General features: G+C 41.6%; 1 protein-coding gene across 1 annotated transcript; it reads left to right on the top strand.

Moving 5' to 3' along the window:
* Positions 1 to 6954: 6954 nt before the first annotated feature.
* On the top strand, positions 6955 to 16610 carry gucy2f (guanylate cyclase 2F, retinal). Its single transcript, XM_050071222.1, has 18 exons — positions 6955 to 7696; positions 9387 to 9688; positions 10078 to 10432; positions 10534 to 10618; positions 10898 to 10994; positions 11089 to 11214; positions 11902 to 11982; positions 12120 to 12296; positions 12425 to 12581; positions 12785 to 12934; positions 13017 to 13165; positions 13281 to 13444; positions 13553 to 13745; positions 13985 to 14159; positions 14921 to 15019; positions 15115 to 15209; positions 15709 to 15794; positions 16529 to 16610. Exons 1-18 carry the CDS (start codon positions 6955 to 6957, stop codon positions 16608 to 16610), a joined length of 3315 nt encoding a protein of 1104 aa, XP_049927179.1.
* Positions 16611 to 18047: the final 1437 nt, after the last annotated feature.

The raw sequence follows: 18047 nt of genomic DNA, 5'->3' as shown, positions 1-18047 counted from the left end.
TCTTTAGAATAATGAACCTGCAGTGTGTTGGGAAAGTTTTGCAAAGACAGATCCTACAGCTTCATGTGAAGTTAATTTGATAATGTGTTTCATGTAGTTTCACTGAGGTCGACACAGAGTATGAATCCGTGGAAACACGAGGCTGCATCCTGTTACTTGAGATATTGTAACAAGCCAGAAACACAGGTCAAGTGTGATGAATTATGGCGAACATCTGTTGCTGCTCACACAATCGCTGAGGGGCCTCCGCTCTTCATCTGCACCCTGCATTGTTTTCCTCATGAGAGCATGACAGCATCACAGCACACACCCAGTGCTGTTCTACATACAGACTCACTCACACGTGCACTCTCAAGGGTACATGCAAAAGGTTTGGTTGGAAAACAAAAGAGCACACATGTCTGATAGCCTTGTAAGCTGTGATGGAAAGGGGAACCTATTTTGACATTTGGTTTGGTGTTGCACATGTAGCTACTTGTATATCCACCCCAATCACCAAACACACACACACACACACACACACACACACACACACACACACACACACACACTTGTATGTTGTGTCTGGGATTCTTCAAGGCTGTAAAGATAAGATAGGGGCAGACAGACAGACTGCAGAGCACATCAGTCTTGAAAAGGAACAAAAAAACCTCTGAAAGACAAGCCTGATATATGATTATAAATATCATATGGCAAAAATGACTGAAAGGGACGTGTTATTTAGCACATTAAAACACATTACCCAACATTAAATTCATCCAGAACTTCACTTGAACTGTTTTGTTCTTTACAGCTTTCATTATCACTTAAGCCACAGACAGTCGCTGCATACTGAAGACATCATGTGTCGACCAAAGCTAAAGGGGAAGTTAGTGTCAATGATGCACCAAAGGCCAACTAAAGTGTACAGCATGACCTTGTTCTTTACACAGAGAAGTGTGAAAAATAGAAACAAAGGAGTGTTAATAGCGGAAGTACACTTTTGCAGCAAGTTCATTTTTAAAATTTCGAACATAATGGAGGTTTCTTGCACCAAAAAAGTGACAAAAATGTGCATCCTGGCTCTTCATAACAGATTTGTGCCCCCTTGTTAAGGAAGAATGTCATGGACGATATCCCTACAGTCTGTGGAAAGCAGAAATTATTACATCTTTTAGCATCCATAGATGCACACCTTAAGATCACTAGTTCCCAACCTGGGGGTCCTGACCCCCACCAGAGGTCAGCAAAGCTTCACAGAGGGTTGCAAGGCCCTCTTGATTTTAAGGAGTGTAAGAAAGCTTTTGAAAAATATATACAGTAGGTGTATATCTCAGCAGTATATTTGTTCATGTGAAGAAAACTAAATGAAATTTAGTTTAGATTATTATTCAAGATATAAAAAACACAAGACAGGACACAGTGAAGACCTGAAGACTCAAAAAAAAACAGCATGCACATCCAAGTATGATAAATACTGAGTGCTGGACAGAGGAACAAATACAAAAATACAAAAACAGGTCCACACACCAGAAACTGCTCCTTTTGGAAATTTTAATCGTATTACCACATGTCTGATGAGATACAGTGAAGACCTGAACACAAGCTACGTTTGAAGAGCCTTCACTCTCTGCTAAACAGCCTTGTCCTGCATTAGATAAAAAGAGAGCAAAGAGCTAATAAAATACACTCGAGTTGTCAAAAAAAAAAGCCTATAAGTGTGTATGATTGTTGAAAAATAAACAGATAAGAATACGGACAGAAAAGTCATATAAAAAGTTCCAAAAAATACAAGATAGGCTCATTTCTGATGTTATATTCACAGGAAATAATCAGCTCAATTTCATCCACTTAGTTAGGGCTCATCAGTTTACTCAATGATTAAAAACAGGGGTCTTTTATTGAAAAGTTTGGGAGCCACTGATTTAGATACATAGGTATCCACTCCCTTAATCCCATGGCATACAGTAAGTCCTTTTTTATCCACTAGATGGCGCCAGAGCTAAAGCCGTCACCTCATAAATTCACTGCGCAGTGAAGGCTCAAGAAGCAATTCCGAGAAACCAACTCAGTTTTAAGACATGAGGGCTTTCATTGAAAGCAACAGGAAATAAAAAATTTTGGCAGGCACAAGCAGGGGGTGCGGGTGCATATTAAATCTAACAGCATCACTACAGCCACTAATAATTTATGACCTGCACAGCTGTGACCAGCAAGTGTGGTATTGTATTTTGGATTGTTCTCCAAAAACATGTAAATTATGTTCAAGAAAGGCCTGAAATTCTCACTGATCCTGCACAAACAAGACATATTGGCTTTCACTCTCTAATAAGGAATAACAGTTACTTAACTTATTGAACAGAATCAATTTTATCTTATTTAGTGACTTTAGAGTTCATATATTCCTCATAATTACTGGTTAAACCTTCTCAGTCTTCTTTGGTGCATAAGCAACATTCAAGGACGGCCTATTAAGGGGGACTTCAATTTAATATTAATATGCAAAGTGTGAGTGACTTTAAATGTTAATATAAAGCCTCTTTGTTCCCTGGTGTCTCAATTTAGCTTCCACTGGTGTTTCTTTCCAGCCATCTTCTCATTTATCCTACTTTATCAGTCCAAGGACATGTTCAGTCATCTTTCTCATTTTTGCCCACACTGCACTTCCCATTTTCCTCTGTGTTCCACGCTGTATAATGAGAGAGATGTGTCTCAGATACTTGGAGTCTGATGCATTTTAGGTGGCTTTATTTACTCCACTACTCAACTTTATAGATACATCTTTACATGTGTTTTATTCCACCGTGTTTTACACTTTACAAAGCACAGAGCTGGTGTCAGGAGCAGCATCAGATGTGTGTTGTGTTCACTGCTCACTGGGCGGACGTAGCGCTGAGTCGTCGTTTCTGTCCTCTATTCCTGGATGCAGGACAGTGGTGTCAAGGTGTTACGTTTAAGAGGCTCATCAGCTTATGTGGGATATGGGTCAATACAGGTGGAGTCACTTTTCAGCTCCATGCGCACAATATCATAATATAATGTAATATTCCTGCAACATAATGTTTTTATGAGTGAAGGGAATATTTTTGACATGTCATGAACACACACACACACACACACACACACACACCAGAAACAGCAGGCACCTGTAGCCTGATGTTGGTTGAAATATTCATCTTGGTTACCTGAACATTTTTGTTACTTGCTCCCTGAATTCAAACATAATTGGTCTTTGTTGTGTTTTCTTCCCCCCTGGTTTCAACAGCCAGTAAGCATGTAAATTATTTAGGCTAAAATGTCTTATCATTTTTGCAGGGCCCTAAAGTAATAAGCAAATCTAAAGCCCCTTTTCCATAGCATAAAAAAATGGGCTAACACCCACTAACATCTGGCTTTTTCACGTAACAGGAACGGTTACAGTCGGCATACACAACCAGTGAGATGCATGAACAGGCTGCAACTAAATACTGTTTGTCACCGGCCAAGCTGCGCTCAAACATCAATCCAAATGACACTGAGTTTGAAAAAGATGGACTGAATAAGTAAGAGGTATATACAAAGAAGTAACCACCATGAAGTTCTCACAGGCCTCCATGCTGCTTTCTACTGTTTGCTAACCTGTTTTCCAACCTGACCGTGAGAGGCATACTCGTCTGCTGCACAGCCGTGTACACAGCTCTGGACTACTGGTAATGGGAAAGGAGCCTATTGCCTATTTTTGTTGTATTAAAAAAACCCATGTAAAAGCGCTAACTTTGGTGGAAAAGAAGTATAACATTGATAGAAGGCGTTGGTTCCCAACTGTTCCAGCCACGGGATTCAGATTTCTCCTTAGTCATTAGTTCAAGGTCCACACAGTTCAATACATTCAGCGTCACACTTGTGTTTGGCCGTGTCGTCAAGCTAGTTTGCTGTCTCTGTCAAGTAGCTGTCCATTACTCACTCACTCTACAGCAAGAAATGGCACTTCACAATGAAAACTATGTGCTGGAAATTCACTGTACTTTAAAATAAAGTGTGTTTTTAACAAACTTGACATGTTTGTGAGTCAATTGCCTTGCCCTTTTGGACCATGACCCACCAGTTGGGAAACACTGATAAAGGGACAGAGGCACCTAAACTCAATTTATCCTCAGGATGGTGTCTTATTTCTGACATATAAAAGCATAACGATGATGTGCTAAGTACTTCCTATTGTCATGTAAATTATTGCTTTCCTACAATAAACACCTTTTGTTGTTATTTGTTTTTGAGCTCCAGTTTAATCACTACCACTGTTATGGTTCTGTTAAGTCATCCATCCATCCAGCCCAGCCTGCCTTTAACGCTGTCATCCTTGGTTGATGTTGTGGCAACCAGCTGTTCCTGGACTCATTTGCCAGGCAAGGTGGCCTCACCTGGCGGAGTCTTTTGAAAAAGAGCTGAAAAGACTGACGCAGGCAAAACGTGCAGCAGAACTCAGGGGACCCACAGGGAGAGCCCTTCGTTAACTTTAATTACTGCCACTCCACCAGGGTTTACATTCATTTGAACTGTGGAACCTGCTGTACTGAGGGCATATTAGACCAATTAAACCATGGTTCAGGTGTCTTTGTGCAATATGGCTGAGGTGTCTCCATAGCAAGAAGAATGACCCCACTCTGCACACCAGGAAATGTTTACTCACTAAATATTCATGTGGAGGTCTGAGCTATGGGAACTGTTTGGTATTGTTATGATAATAACTGAATATATACTGAATAAAAATTTAAACAGACCACTTTTGTTTTTGCTCCCATTCATCACAGGTTTAAATTAAAAGATCTAAAACTTTTTTCATGCACTCAGTGGATTTATTTCTCTCAAATGTTGGTCACAAATCTGTGTTAGTGAGCACCTCTCCTTTTCCAAGATAATCCATCCACCTGACAGGTGTGGCATATCAAGATGCTAATGAAATAGCATGATTGCTTCACACGTGTGCCTTGGGATGGTCAGTAAATTTGATACATTTGGCAGTACATCCAACCTCATAAACACACAAGTCAGTCACAATGACAAACTGCTGTCAGGTCAAGACCCTGGTGAGGACTATTAGAATGCATGAGCTTCCCTGAGACGGTTTTGGAAGGCTTGTGCAGAAATCTTGCATCAGCTGGTCTCAGACAAACTTACAGATGAAGACACTGGATGTGGAGGTCCCGAACTGGTGTGGTTACATGTGGTGTGTGGCTGTGAGGACGGTTGGATGCGCTGCCAAATTCAGGGAAACAATATTGGAGACATATTACAGTAAAATGAACATTTAGTTCACAGGTAACAGCTCAGGTGAAGATTCCTGCAGTAAGCATGCCAATGACACGTTCCCTCAAAATTTGCAGCATCTGTGGCCTTGTGTTGTGTCGTCAAACTGCACATTATAGACTGGCCTTTTTTGTGACCGTCCCAAGGCAGAAATCTGAGTGAAATTTGAGTGAAATATCCTCCTGAGACCCAAACTTTTGTTTGGTATGCATTTTCAATTTTTCCTAGCTATTGTAGAGGACCGATAGGTATAAAAAACCTAAAGCTTGTCAACAATGATAAATAAAGTCCCAATATCCTCAAAGGAGACGGTAATAAACTCCCAACGTCCTTCAACAACCTGATGAAAAACTGTCTGCACATGATTACTTTCTAATTAACAGTGTCCTAGCTTGTTACTGTTGCTAAAACTGGTCAAATTTGTGTGGCATATCAATCTAGAGATGTTATTAATCATAAATAAACAACTTTCAACCATAGAATTTGATCAGGTTTTATATCTTGTTGACTTTTGTGTGGGGATCAGCTGCAGACTCACTTGGCAGAGATGGCTGCCATCTTGTTTTTACATGGATTAGTGTGCTATGCTCTTACTACCACTACCTGGCAAAAAACTTTCTGTGAAGGAGGATGAGAGGTCTAAGTTGAGCAGAATGACATCTAAGGACCATTAAACCCAAAATGTAATGCCCTCATATGAGTGCATAAAAACTCTTAGCTCCTAAACTTAAACATGTGAAATATGGGAGCAAAAATTTGAGTTGCATTTGCTATATAAAAATCATGGATTTCATTGATAAAAAACAATTGTGACTTTACTTCCAGAGTATGTTAACTGATGGGGAGAGGCCTTGTTGCCTCTCCAGCCTGTATGACAACAAAGCTTTCAGAGTAGACTAAGGCCTGTTGTCAATCCTCTTATATTGCGCCTCACTGAAAATGGATTAGTGAGTAACACCTACGTTTTGGACCCGGGTCACTTTGGAGGGATTTGATTGAATGGATCTGTAGCTGACACTGACCTCCCATATTGATAATAAATCAAACAACTGAACAATTTCAAATATAATTTTGCGGGGGATGTTGCTAATTTTTGGACCAGATTTGCTTTTCATTTGGAATATGTAATTATTTTCTCTAAAGGGACATTATGAAAGAAAGGAACCCCGGGAGCCAGATGTGATTTTATTTGCCCTTCTTCAGATATTATGTCTCCCGTGAACAGAGGTGTTTGTGGAAACGCACGGGAGCCTTCAGAGGCGCTGACTGCGGGACGTAAGTAGCTCTCCAGGGTGCTGAAGTTGTCTCCAAACGCGACAGACGCAGCGCCCGAGCTCCCTGCCTGTCACCTTCAGCCCATAATCCAAACACAATGACTTGGCTGTGTCTTCTCCGAAGTGACACCGTGGATCCTCGGGGTGAATAGGTAAGATCTGGGGATGGTTAAGTGACGGTTTATGTGGATACAGAAAAGGACACCTGTAGATTGTCTCATCGGACCCTGAAGCTGTCCTGATGGCACCAAATAGATGGTAAGCGGTTTATTTGTTTGTTTAAATTCAGCCATTTATGGCCTCATAATAATCATTTATTTAAAAAGATTAAATCAATTGCTCTTTTGCAGGTGTCATTGGTGTAATTGATAATTCAATAGTGAAGAAAATTCACTATCTTGGACACCCTGGAAGGACAATGCAACATATTGCTCCAAATTTCAGAGGGGCGCTATGGGAGTCCAATCATCCATGTATGCCCATAATTAAAAGCAGACCCACTTTAACGACACTGCCCTTTTATAACTTTCTGTTATGGGTCCTCCTCGGTGTGTTGACGTTCCCTTGTTGTGTCCGCTGTTTAATATTCAAAGTGGGGGTCCTGGGGCCTTGGAACTGCGACCCTGTTTACTACAGGGCGCTGCCCGCTGCGGCCGCCAGGCTCGCTGTAAGCAGGATAAACGGAGACTTAAATCTGGATCTGGGCTTGAAAATGGACTTTATCATCCTCCAGGAGCCTTGTGAAACCTCCAGAGCTCTCACTGCGTTTATTTACTATGAGAAGATGGCGAATGCGTTTGTGGGCCCCACCAATCCGGGATACTGTGTTGCAGCCTCTCTGCTGGCCAAGAACTGGGATAAAGCCATCTTCTCTTACGGCTGTGTCAACTATGAGCTGGACCGAGTCATTGGATACCCGACTTTTGCCAGGATGGTGCCGTTTCCCACTGAGGTGCTGTTCACCGTGTTGAGACACTTCAGGTGGGCCAGTGTTGTGGTGGTCTCGTCCAATGAGGATATTTGGAGGGACACTGCAGGGAGAGTTGCCACAGCTCTCAGGCACACTGGGCTTCCTGTTGGGCTGGTTGCATCTATTGGTCTGAATGAGACTGAGGTGGAGAGCACGCTGAGGAGGATCCAGGATGCAGGAGAGATCAGGGGTGAGTATAAGAGCTACATTACAGTAATACAATGTAAGATTACAATGTAAAGTGATACTAGAGGATCATAATGAATCTGCTATTAAAGTAGTGGATTTATAGAAATAGAGCCGACCCTATCCATTAAGCAATACAAGCAGTTGCTCATAGGGGCCCCTCACGAAACAATAACAAAATAAAAACTGAACTTCATATCATATCTTTCACTCCAATCTTACACATAAAGACAGGTGAGATTCAGCTCCATGTATCAACATCAACCAAAAGGCCCTGAGTGGGACCATTTATGGAGTTGGAGGGGGATTAGCAAGTACTGTATTTACTGTAGTGTGTTTAAATATACAGTTACAGAAGTCCCACTGTGGGCTTAAACAATTTTTTACAAGTCAATTTTTACAAGACAAGAGGGAGGGGGATCAAATCTTGCTTAGGCCCCCCAAGCAGGGCCTGGAAATAGATGTTGTAACACTGGTAATATAAAAACATGTATAACACACACGCTGCAGTGTGTTGCAGCGGGCCTACAGGTTCTGATTTGACAACCAGTCCCCGCAAAGGCAAAAGACAACAGCACATGAAAGGTTAAAAGCTTATTTTATTATGTCAATATATCAAAACCAAATGGGGAGAATCTATTAATGAAGTCCTCTACTCTCAACTAATAAGAGTCAGTGTGAGAGGAAGGGAGAGTCCCAGGTCAAGGGTCGTGGTGACACAGGTTTCTTGCTTCTTCAGTCCTTTCACAAATCAACACACTCAGTGCAGTCCTCTCAGCCTCCAGGAAGCCAACTCTGCTTTTGTCAGCAGCATTGCAGATGGACCCTTGCCTGCACAGAGAGAGCACAACCAGAATGAGAGAGGAGTTTCACTAATTAAACAGACCTCTCATGCACACCAGACCTGCACAGAGAAAGCACAAACAGAATGAGAGACAGCAGTGTTTGCAGCACAGGCTTAAAAAACCTCCGTGTGAAGAGGCACATTCAAACACACCTGCCTTCAATCAGACCCAAATTCACAGCCATTAGCTCACAGCTAAGTCCCTCCATCTTCAACCAGTGTGGAGGCAGGTCAGTGTGACACTGAAAGATACAGTTACCCTTTACACGTGCATAGCAGATATTAACATCACAGGTGAACAACTTGCAGAGCTGCAAAATGTCAAACCATCAGCTGTCCTGATTTTCTCCACCAGGATTTTTCTCACATTCAAGTTGTGCACATGCCATCCAGCAGGCTAATCACTCCACTAATGATCAGGAAGCCATTTTGACACTGCAGATTTCACCTTGAGTGAACTGGAGGCAGCGACATAATTTGTTTGTTTTAAACTGTAATGAATTCCATTTGGAGAGTTTTTGTGCCTTTACTACAGAGCTGGCAGGAAAGAGGGATGAGGGGTAAAGGTTAAATTACAGGGCACTTCAACTTCTCATTTTTAACTTTTAATTAATTGTTGGTTTAATTTAAGCATTCAGCCAGTTTGCATCCTCTTAAACTGAACTTTTAGGAAGATATGAAATAAGATTTTGTGTCCACAGAAGCATCTGTCTGATACTGCAACTGAGTACATTTACTCTTTTGACTCAGTAATGTAGGTTTGCTGTAAATGTTTATCATACAGTCATTATGATACTGAGTTCAGTCATCTAGCAAAACCCCTCTATGTTTTTATCCTTGTCTGTCCCAGTCATCATCATGTGCATGCACTCAGTCCTGTTCGGAGGAGAGCAGCAGGCCACATTTCTCCTCAAAGCACAGAAAATGGGCCTGACTACTGGGAAGTACGTGTACATACCCTACGACACCCTCCACTACAGCGTACCCTACACCAACGTCTCCTACTTCCCGCTGCAAAACAACAGCAGGCTGAGAGAGGCCTATGATGCTGTGCTCACTATCACCATGGCCTCTGACCCTTTGTCCTTCAACGAGGCGTTCGCTGCCGCAAAGAGGAGTGAGGAAATGACGATAGCCACGCAGCCAGAGCAGGTAAAGCCAAGTCTGACTTAAAACTCACATGTCTATTTGTACAATGAAAAGTTATTGGTTGGTGTAATTGTCACAACTCCAGTGTAAGAGATGGGAAGCTAAACAGTCCTCACTGTGTGCAAAAGAAATGCAGATGCTCAGCCAAAACTAATATGAGTCAGTGTGAACTAAACAAACCAAGCAGTTGTCTTCCAAAAGTACAGACTTTTTCTTTTTAATCAAATGTACTCATTCTGTTTTCATCCCTCTGTCCCTGCTCCACAAGAAAAGACAGTATTATATGATCTGCAATTAGCAAAAAGTGTTCATCAGGGTGATTTAGAGAGGGTGATTTACAATGATTGAAATATTACACTAACACATCATGTCTTTTCTTGTGCCCCTTGCAGGTTAACCCACTATTTGGGACCATCTACAACAGCATCTACCTGCTGGCAAAGTCCATCCACAATGCCAGGAAAGCAGGCATGCGACTGTCAGGCTCAAACCTTGCATTCTTCACAAAGAACACAACCTTCACCGGCTTCAACCAGAAGGTCAAAGTGGACACTGCTGGAGACGTTAAGACCAACTACGTCATCCTGGACTCTGACAACAGGGGCAGCCAGCTGTACCAGACCCATGTGGTGGATCTAACATCTGGAGTGCTTCGTTTCGCTGGGAGGTCGATTCATTTTCCAGGAGGATCACCCCCGCCGTCTGATTCTAGCTGCTGGTTTGACAAGACAGCTGTCTGCACGGGAGGTTAGCAGGAGGTCATATTTGTGTGTGAATACAGACGCACAATGGATATGTGTGAATGTGTTTGCTCAAGTCTAACCATTTGAGTCTGTTGTCATCCTCAGGTGTGGAGGTCACCTACATCATAGTAGTGTTTGCTGTCATCTTCATTCTGGCTGTGGGAGGGCTCGTTATAAGTCTATATATCAGGTACAGCCTGTAAACAGATTCATCTCCTTGTGTGTTTCTCTCCTGTACGTCCCCTTTTCTTCTTTCCCAACTATTTTAAGTAGAGGGATTTTTGTATCAGATAACATGCATTCAGATATACTCTATGGTGTGATGTGCACAATAATAGTTGTTCTGTGTAAATGTCTCATCTTGTTCATCATCTGTCTTCACTCTGAAGATGATCTCTGAGATCATTTTAGGTAACCCACTACCACTGGTTGAACTGATTTCCTTATCTTTTCTAAACTTCATTGGCAGGAGGAGACTCCAACAAATCCAGCTGGTCAAAGGTCCCAATCGGATCCTCCTGACCTTAGAGGATCTCACTTTTATCAATCCTCAATTTAGTAAAAAGGTAAGCATTGCCATCGTCTCCCAGTCATTATCATGACATTTAACTTTAGCACATGTCAGTTCACCATATAACAAAGGTGTTCGATGTCCCACAGAAAATCACTTTAGAGGATCTGAGCGAGTCCAAGAGCGCTATAGAGGAGAAATCTGCAGAACGCTCGCACTCTGTCAACAGCATGCAGACTGCAACTCATGAGTCCACCAACGTAGCTGTATACGAGGTACGTAACCCTGAAAGAGTCATTGCACTTGTTGCTTCTGCCTGTATGCATACACAATAATCAAAAAGTAGCAGGTATGTTAAGTAAGGGAGGGAAGGACGTCCTTGTGAAGCACATGTCTGGGCCCTTTATTCTAATGGTACTAAACAAAACATCATGATATTTTCCAGAAAGTATGAATCCATTTTTATTACATCAGATTGAATGTGTAATTTTTGTTTTTAAGTTTATTTTGGGGGGTTAAAGTTAGGTTGAATCTTTTGTTTAAGGAAAGAGTGCAATTCACTGTTTGGCTAAAGTTAGAGTAAGGTTTTGTGTACATATTTCTTTAACTCTCTTGTTTCTGTTCGGTCTATATGGTCCAAATGTTTTTGTTTCTAATTCAGATATGTCTTTTTTTTAATAAACAAATCTACGTTTTCTGTAAGATTTGAGGTGATCAGGGAATGGTGATGAGGTAATCATAACAGTAGGCTACCTCCCAGATACTCACGTAAAAATTGTGTTGCAGTGGATGAACAGGCAGCAATAAAATGATTATTGAAATTAAAAAACAAATGATATATGCAACAGTTTTATAGCTCTTTTAGAAAGTAAAGCCATACATCCCGAAACTGCACGTACAGTAGAAGACAAAGTTCAAAACAAAGGTTTGACACCACTGTAACAAAATGGCTTCTCCTTCAGGGCGACTGGGTGTGGCTGAAGAAATTTGAGGAGGGGCAGTTCAAAGAAGTGAAGCAGAGCACAACCAAGATTTTTACAAAGGTAGAGCAACATGTCTTGACCCGTTAAAAACTGTTAAAAGTACACTGTACGTCGATTTCCATTAATGATAAATAGGATCTCTTAATAAACCCTCCGTTCCTCCATCCTTCCGTCAACTTGTTTATCTTATTCCTCAGATGAAAGACCTGAGAAACGAGAACGTGAATCCGTTCCTCGGCTTCTTTTTGGACTGCTCAATGTTTGCGGTGGTGACGGAGCACTGCTCTCGAGGCAGTCTACAGGACCTGCTGAGGAACGAGGACGTCAAATTAGACTGGATGTTCAAGTCCTCGCTTGTGCTCGACCTCATCAAGGTGACCACTGATCTCCTGAAGCCGCACAACATAACATGAATTATCCACTGGGTGTTACCAATATCCCCACTGGCACATTGATGTTTCCTGTATGATTAACCACACCGTTGAACATACTGTGCTTCCAGGGTATGAAATACCTTCACCATAGAGATTTCCCCCACGGCAGACTAAAATCTCGTAACTGTGTGGTAGACGGGCGTTTTGTCCTCAAGATTACTGACTACGGCTTCAATGAGTTGCTGGAGTCTCAGAAAGCTGTTATAGAAGAACCTCCACCTGAAGGTACCTTCAACTCTGGAAAAAAAATGTGTCTTCATGACTATCCAACATACAATGTTTTAAGTGTGGTTTTCAACTAAAGATAAAGGTTTTAACTTGTGTTCAGTATCACACACACACATGTAAAGCTATTGATTATGACAGTCGGTAATGACTGGGATCATGTTCCCCCCCCTAAATCTCAATCTCGTCTCTTTTTCACTCAGATTTATTTTGGACAGCTCCAGAGTTTTTGAGGGACCTTGCGAGCTCACGTAAAGGCACCTATAAGGGAGACGTGTACAGCTTTTCTATCATCCTTCAAGAGGTGGTGGTCAGAGGGCCACCATACTGCATGCTGGGTCTACCGCCCGAGGGTGCGTATCATGATGTCGGCAATATTTACAACATTTTGATGTGACGTTTGATTGACGTGTCCCACATCTGCCTCCTCTCCAGAGATCATCCGTAAGGTGAAGAAGCCTCCTCCCATGTGTCGCCCCACTGTGGCCCCAGACCAGGCTCCTTTGGAGTGCATCCAACTGATGAAGCAGTGCTGGAGTGAGCTGCCGGACCGCAGGCCAAATTTCGATGAGATCTTTGACAGGGTACATTTTTGGAGACTCCCATGTGACCTTACAGTTCTCATCTCACTCTAATAACCTAGTTTAAATAATATTTTACATATCATTTGATGTGATTCTGTATTTTTTTTATGAGTAGTTCAAGCTCATCAACAAGGGTAAGAAGACTAACATCATCGACTCCATGCTGAGGATGCTGGAGCAGTACAGCTCCAACCTGGAGGACCTCATCAGAGAGAGAACAGAGGAGCTGGAGGTGGAAAAACAGAGGACAGAAAAACTACTGTCAGAGATGCTCCCACCGTGAGTTTGCACACACAAAAACAACAAAATCTATTAATTTAGTCACATTTATCCAATAAACTTCTCGGCTATCTGCTTCCTGTAACGTTTCTGCTTCTCCATATGCAGTTCTGTGGCTGAGGCCCTGAAGACTGGTGCCACAGTGGAGCCAGAGTACTTTGACCAGGTGACAATCTACTTCAGTGACATTGTGGGTTTCACTACCATCTCCTCGCTCAGTGATCCCATCGAGGTGGTCGACCTCCTCAATGACCTCTACTCTCTGTTCGACGCCGTGCTCTGTAACCACGATGTCTACAAGGTAAGAGAGCATGCTCAGTGTAAATAACTCTCCTTTTCTGCCAGTGCTTTCAAAAATGACGGATGGGTTTACTGGGTTTAAATTAACAAGGACTGTTTTGAGTTTTGAATTCTAAAAAAAATCTTATGTCTCCAAGATAACACTTAATTTTGACATGTTATTCAGCAGCATGTTTCTACAGTACACAGAAACACACAGTGATGTGCCCATAACTGTATGAATTTGTTGACATTATTTAGGTGGAGACCATTGGTGATGCTTACATGGTAGCATCGGGTCTTCCCAAGAGAAATGGCAACAAGCACGCTGCCGAGATTGCCAACATGTCTCTGAATATCCTCAGCTCAGTAGGAACCTTTCATATGCGGCACATGCCAGGCGTGCCCGTCAGGATACGCATAGGAATCCACTCAGGTAAGACGATGCAAAGTCTCCATTACACTTTTTACATTATTAACATTCAGCTTCAGTTCAACAGGTGTGCAGCTCTTTGCAGATGATAAAAAAAATATATATTTCACCACAGGTATCAGTGATTTTCTATTAATATTTGTCCGAGTGACCAGAAGTGTCTAATAGCTTGTACATTCTGAGATTATACTGATCAGTTCTAATGTTTTACTGTCAGTGGCAGTGCTGATGCATGCTGGGAAAGACCGTGGCTACTAATCTTGTACTGGGAATATGTCCTACTGAGCTTAGCTTCCTTCCTCAGGCTTTAACCCCTAACCCTTAACCCAAAGTTTAAGGTCCTAACCCTTAACCCTAGGGTTGAGGGTAAGGGGTTAGGACCAGATTAGACGAAATTGTTTTTTATTTTGTTTTTCTTGTCAAGCATGACGGGACTACAACTGCATTTTATGGTGAAACCCAGTGCTGTAGAATGACAAAAAATTAACCTTGTGACCACACTAAGTAGATTGTATATACACTGATGACAGACCAACACAATTACAGCCTGGGTATTAAATTAGACTTTGTAATGTTTTTAGTCTCACTCAGTGCTGGACAAACTCTGGTCTTGGGCTTGACTTGTTTAGTTGGCCTTTTTAGACTTGTGCACAGCTACAACACAACAGACAGTCAAGCGCATACGAATGATTGGTCGATGTGTCTGATGCAGTCCCCACACAGTACATCAGATCAATTCGTCACTGTTATTCTTGTATTTTCAGGGCCCTGTGTTGCGGGGGTGGTAGGTCTGACCATGCCTCGGTACTGCCTTTTTGGAGACACCGTCAACACTGCCTCTCGTATGGAATCCACTGGGCTGCGTGAGTTTCCTGCACACACACATACCCACCACATTTTGCTGTGTTGTTTCGTGTTTGCTTTAGGTTAATGTCTCTGTCTTCTCTTTGTCCCTCAGCTTACAGAATCCATGTAAATATGAGCACTGTGAAGATCCTCCATTCTCTTAACGAGGGTTATAAAATAGAAGTCAGAGGCAAGACAGAACTGAAGGTAACAGTCTACAATAATATAACTGCAGTATTACTTAATTAAAAACAATTACTATTCTACGACAGGCAACGACACACAGCTGTCCAAATAATCATTAGACAATGTAATTATAATCATAAACGAACTTAACCGATTGCCAAGTGGTGTTGCCATACCACAGAGGAACGTGGCTCACAGGCGTATTCAACGAACATTAATGTCGTTATGATGTTATATTTGTCAGATAGCCCATGTGAAGTCTGAGAAAAGTGTCAGTCATGTTGCACTGCATGTATAATTTATGTAGATAGAAGTAACTTTTATTTACTGCATATTTTTATGGTATTTTTAAGGTTATATTTGCTCAGGATAAATAATTTTGAAGTGTTTTCCAGACCTCCCAACAGATTTGGTTCACCCCCAAATGTTGACTCCATGGCTAAAGCCTTGAAATGAGACACATGTTTTAGAGGAGACAGTCTCAAGTTCATTTATTCTATTTTTTTTAATTTTTTTTCAGGGTAAAGGTATTGAGGAGACATACTGGCTTGTAGGGAAAACGGACTTTACAAAGCCTTTGCCAAAACCACCTGAGATCAAACCAGGGTAAGAGCTTCAAACTGTTTTTGTACTGTTGAATCCTAAAATAATAACTAAATTTGTATAACTTCTTTAATATGTAGTGATTATGAGAGTTGGACCAGAAATTATCACCTATTGTCACAGTTCACTTTGCAGATGTGTTTAAGGTACTGTTAGTGTTGTGGACATGTAATGGCCGCCTACCGCTGATACACTTTCGACTCATGCAAATTACAACTGTCTGAACTTCAGGGAAGACAATCACGGGCTGAGCCCTGAGGATATAGCTGCGTACAAGAGAAAGAAAGCCGAGAAAAAGGCTTGACCTTCTTAGTCCAAACACAGGAGGTAGAGACCTGCATGGCAGCTGGTGTTGTGTTGTGGACGTGTTGCTGTGGCTGTCAGTTTGATGTGACCAAATGTGACCTCTGAGTTTGACCTCTCTCAATGATTCCTGCTCTGTGATCTACTCGTCTCATTAATCTCCTGATCTTATCACCTTCTACATCTTCTTAAGCAGATTGGGGAAAGCCCTCTTTGTTTAGTTCATTCACTTTTACTGCAGCTGGCTGGCACAATTTCATAATTAGCTCTTGTTTATTTTACTGTAGTTGTGGCTGCATTTGGTTTGCTTTATGTGTGCTTTGTAGTATGCTGTGATTGTATTCTCATGTATCTGAATACTAGAGTTCAGCTTAAATACAAATGTCCTTGTGAAATAAAATCCTGGTCTTAATTTCACCCTTTGTACTTACTAGGGACAACTGGCAGGAAATGGTGACTGAGGAGATCAAGGACATTTTTCGCAAGGCCCACAGGCAGGTGGACAAAAAGATCTGAACGAGAAGAGGGTGAAAGATGTGACAGAAGCTAAACCAGAGGAGAGAAAGAGAGAAGGACACATCCAGAGCTGGGGGCAGGCAGAGGACAGAAAACACCACCCAGCCTCTCACTGTGGCTTAATGCAGACTTGTTTAAGAGGATTGTACATCGACTGGCTAATCTGCCTGCAGCCAGCGCAGCAGAACACCAAAGTGCTAATGTAATGAGAGTCTTCGCATTACCTGCCTACGTACCTGCAGCCAGCAGCGCAGGGAAGCTGCACCGCTCCTTAATGATGGATGGATTCATACACTCTTCTCTGCGCTCACCGGCCACTGAGTGGTCACCTATTTCAGGGCAACCAGAGGTTCACACATCGGAAGATTGAACGCCCCAAACGCCTATTTCAAAATGAAATGTTATCTTTTTGGTGGTAATGTCTGTTTTTAGTTTGCCTTGATAGAGCTGTGGGGCTGATGATGTTACTTAGCTATGGCTGAATATTATATGTTATTAGCCCTCGGAAGTCAGAGGCAAAGGCTGCTATTGTATATAATTATCACCACTTTTATGTTTACCACTTTTATCTCTACTCTGTTAGAGCACACCGACAGGGAAAAATCAGTCCATTTGAGCCCATTTATATAAAGTATATATATAAATATATATATTTTTGAGCTGTCACCCTTTTGTTTACACTAATAAAAGGGTGACAGCACTAGGAAAGTCATGACAATACAGTTTTAAGGTCATTTAATGAAACACGTTGCTGTTTCCAAAGTGCAAAGTGATTTTTGAGGCAATCTTTTCAACAGTTTAGCATTTTAACAACTTCAAATATCATTTCTTTTCCATCATCACAAGTTTACAAACCCTCTTTAGTGTGTCAACATGAGGACATGATCTCTCACACAGCAGTTTTATCTATCACACCAATAGCTTCCTCAAAAAAAGAATTTTACTTTGTAATGTCTAAGTATCTTTTGTACACAATTCTATAGAGCAAACTGTGTGTACAACCCTAAATACATCTGGAAGTGTTACAGCTGGTCTCTAAACAGCTTATGTTGCACTTTATTAATGTTCTACTGCTGTATATTTAGAGACTTTGGTGTCCCTCACAGATTCATGATGTGTCTGAGAGCTGAAGAGCCCCATCTTGTGTTCAAATTAAGACATTTTCTAAAGAGCATTATACTAAGGTCACTGCTGTTTATTAAAAAAGACCTGTAAGCACGAGGGAATACCTGAGAGCACACACTAAAGATAATAAAACTAAACAGATGATCATATTGCCATGTGTTATTTGATGGAAGTGTATTTGTGAAAATATTGTTTTGAACTAAACCCCAAATTTGAAGTCACCTCTCAACCAAACCAAGCAATTTCTATATTTTTTAATAAATTTAGAACTAATCCCCTGCATCTCATCATCTTGATATCGACTATAGGAGC

The sequence above is a fragment of the Epinephelus moara genome, chromosome 2 (assembly GCF_006386435.1).
Source record: "Epinephelus moara isolate mb chromosome 2, YSFRI_EMoa_1.0, whole genome shotgun sequence".
Classification (NCBI taxonomy): domain Eukaryota; kingdom Metazoa; phylum Chordata; class Actinopteri; order Perciformes; family Serranidae; genus Epinephelus; species Epinephelus moara.
Note: the sequence above shows the minus strand (reverse complement) of the source record. Positions and strands in the feature narration are given on the sequence as shown.

What these genes read in the sequence shown, in the direction of transcription:
- gucy2f (XM_050071222.1), top strand. Translation starts at nt 6,955, where the DNA reads ATGCAACATATTGCTCCAAATTTCAGAGGGGCGCTATGGGAGTCCAAT. An exon ending in CTGTCAGAGATGCTCCCACC is followed by an intron (nt 13,445 to 13,552) that starts GTGAGTTTGCAC and finishes CTCCATATGCAG; the next exon opens with TTCTGTGGCTGAGGCCCTGA. An exon ending in CCACCTGAGATCAAACCAGG is followed by an intron (nt 15,795 to 16,528) that starts GTAAGAGCTTCA and finishes TGTACTTACTAG; the next exon opens with GGACAACTGGCAGGAAATGG.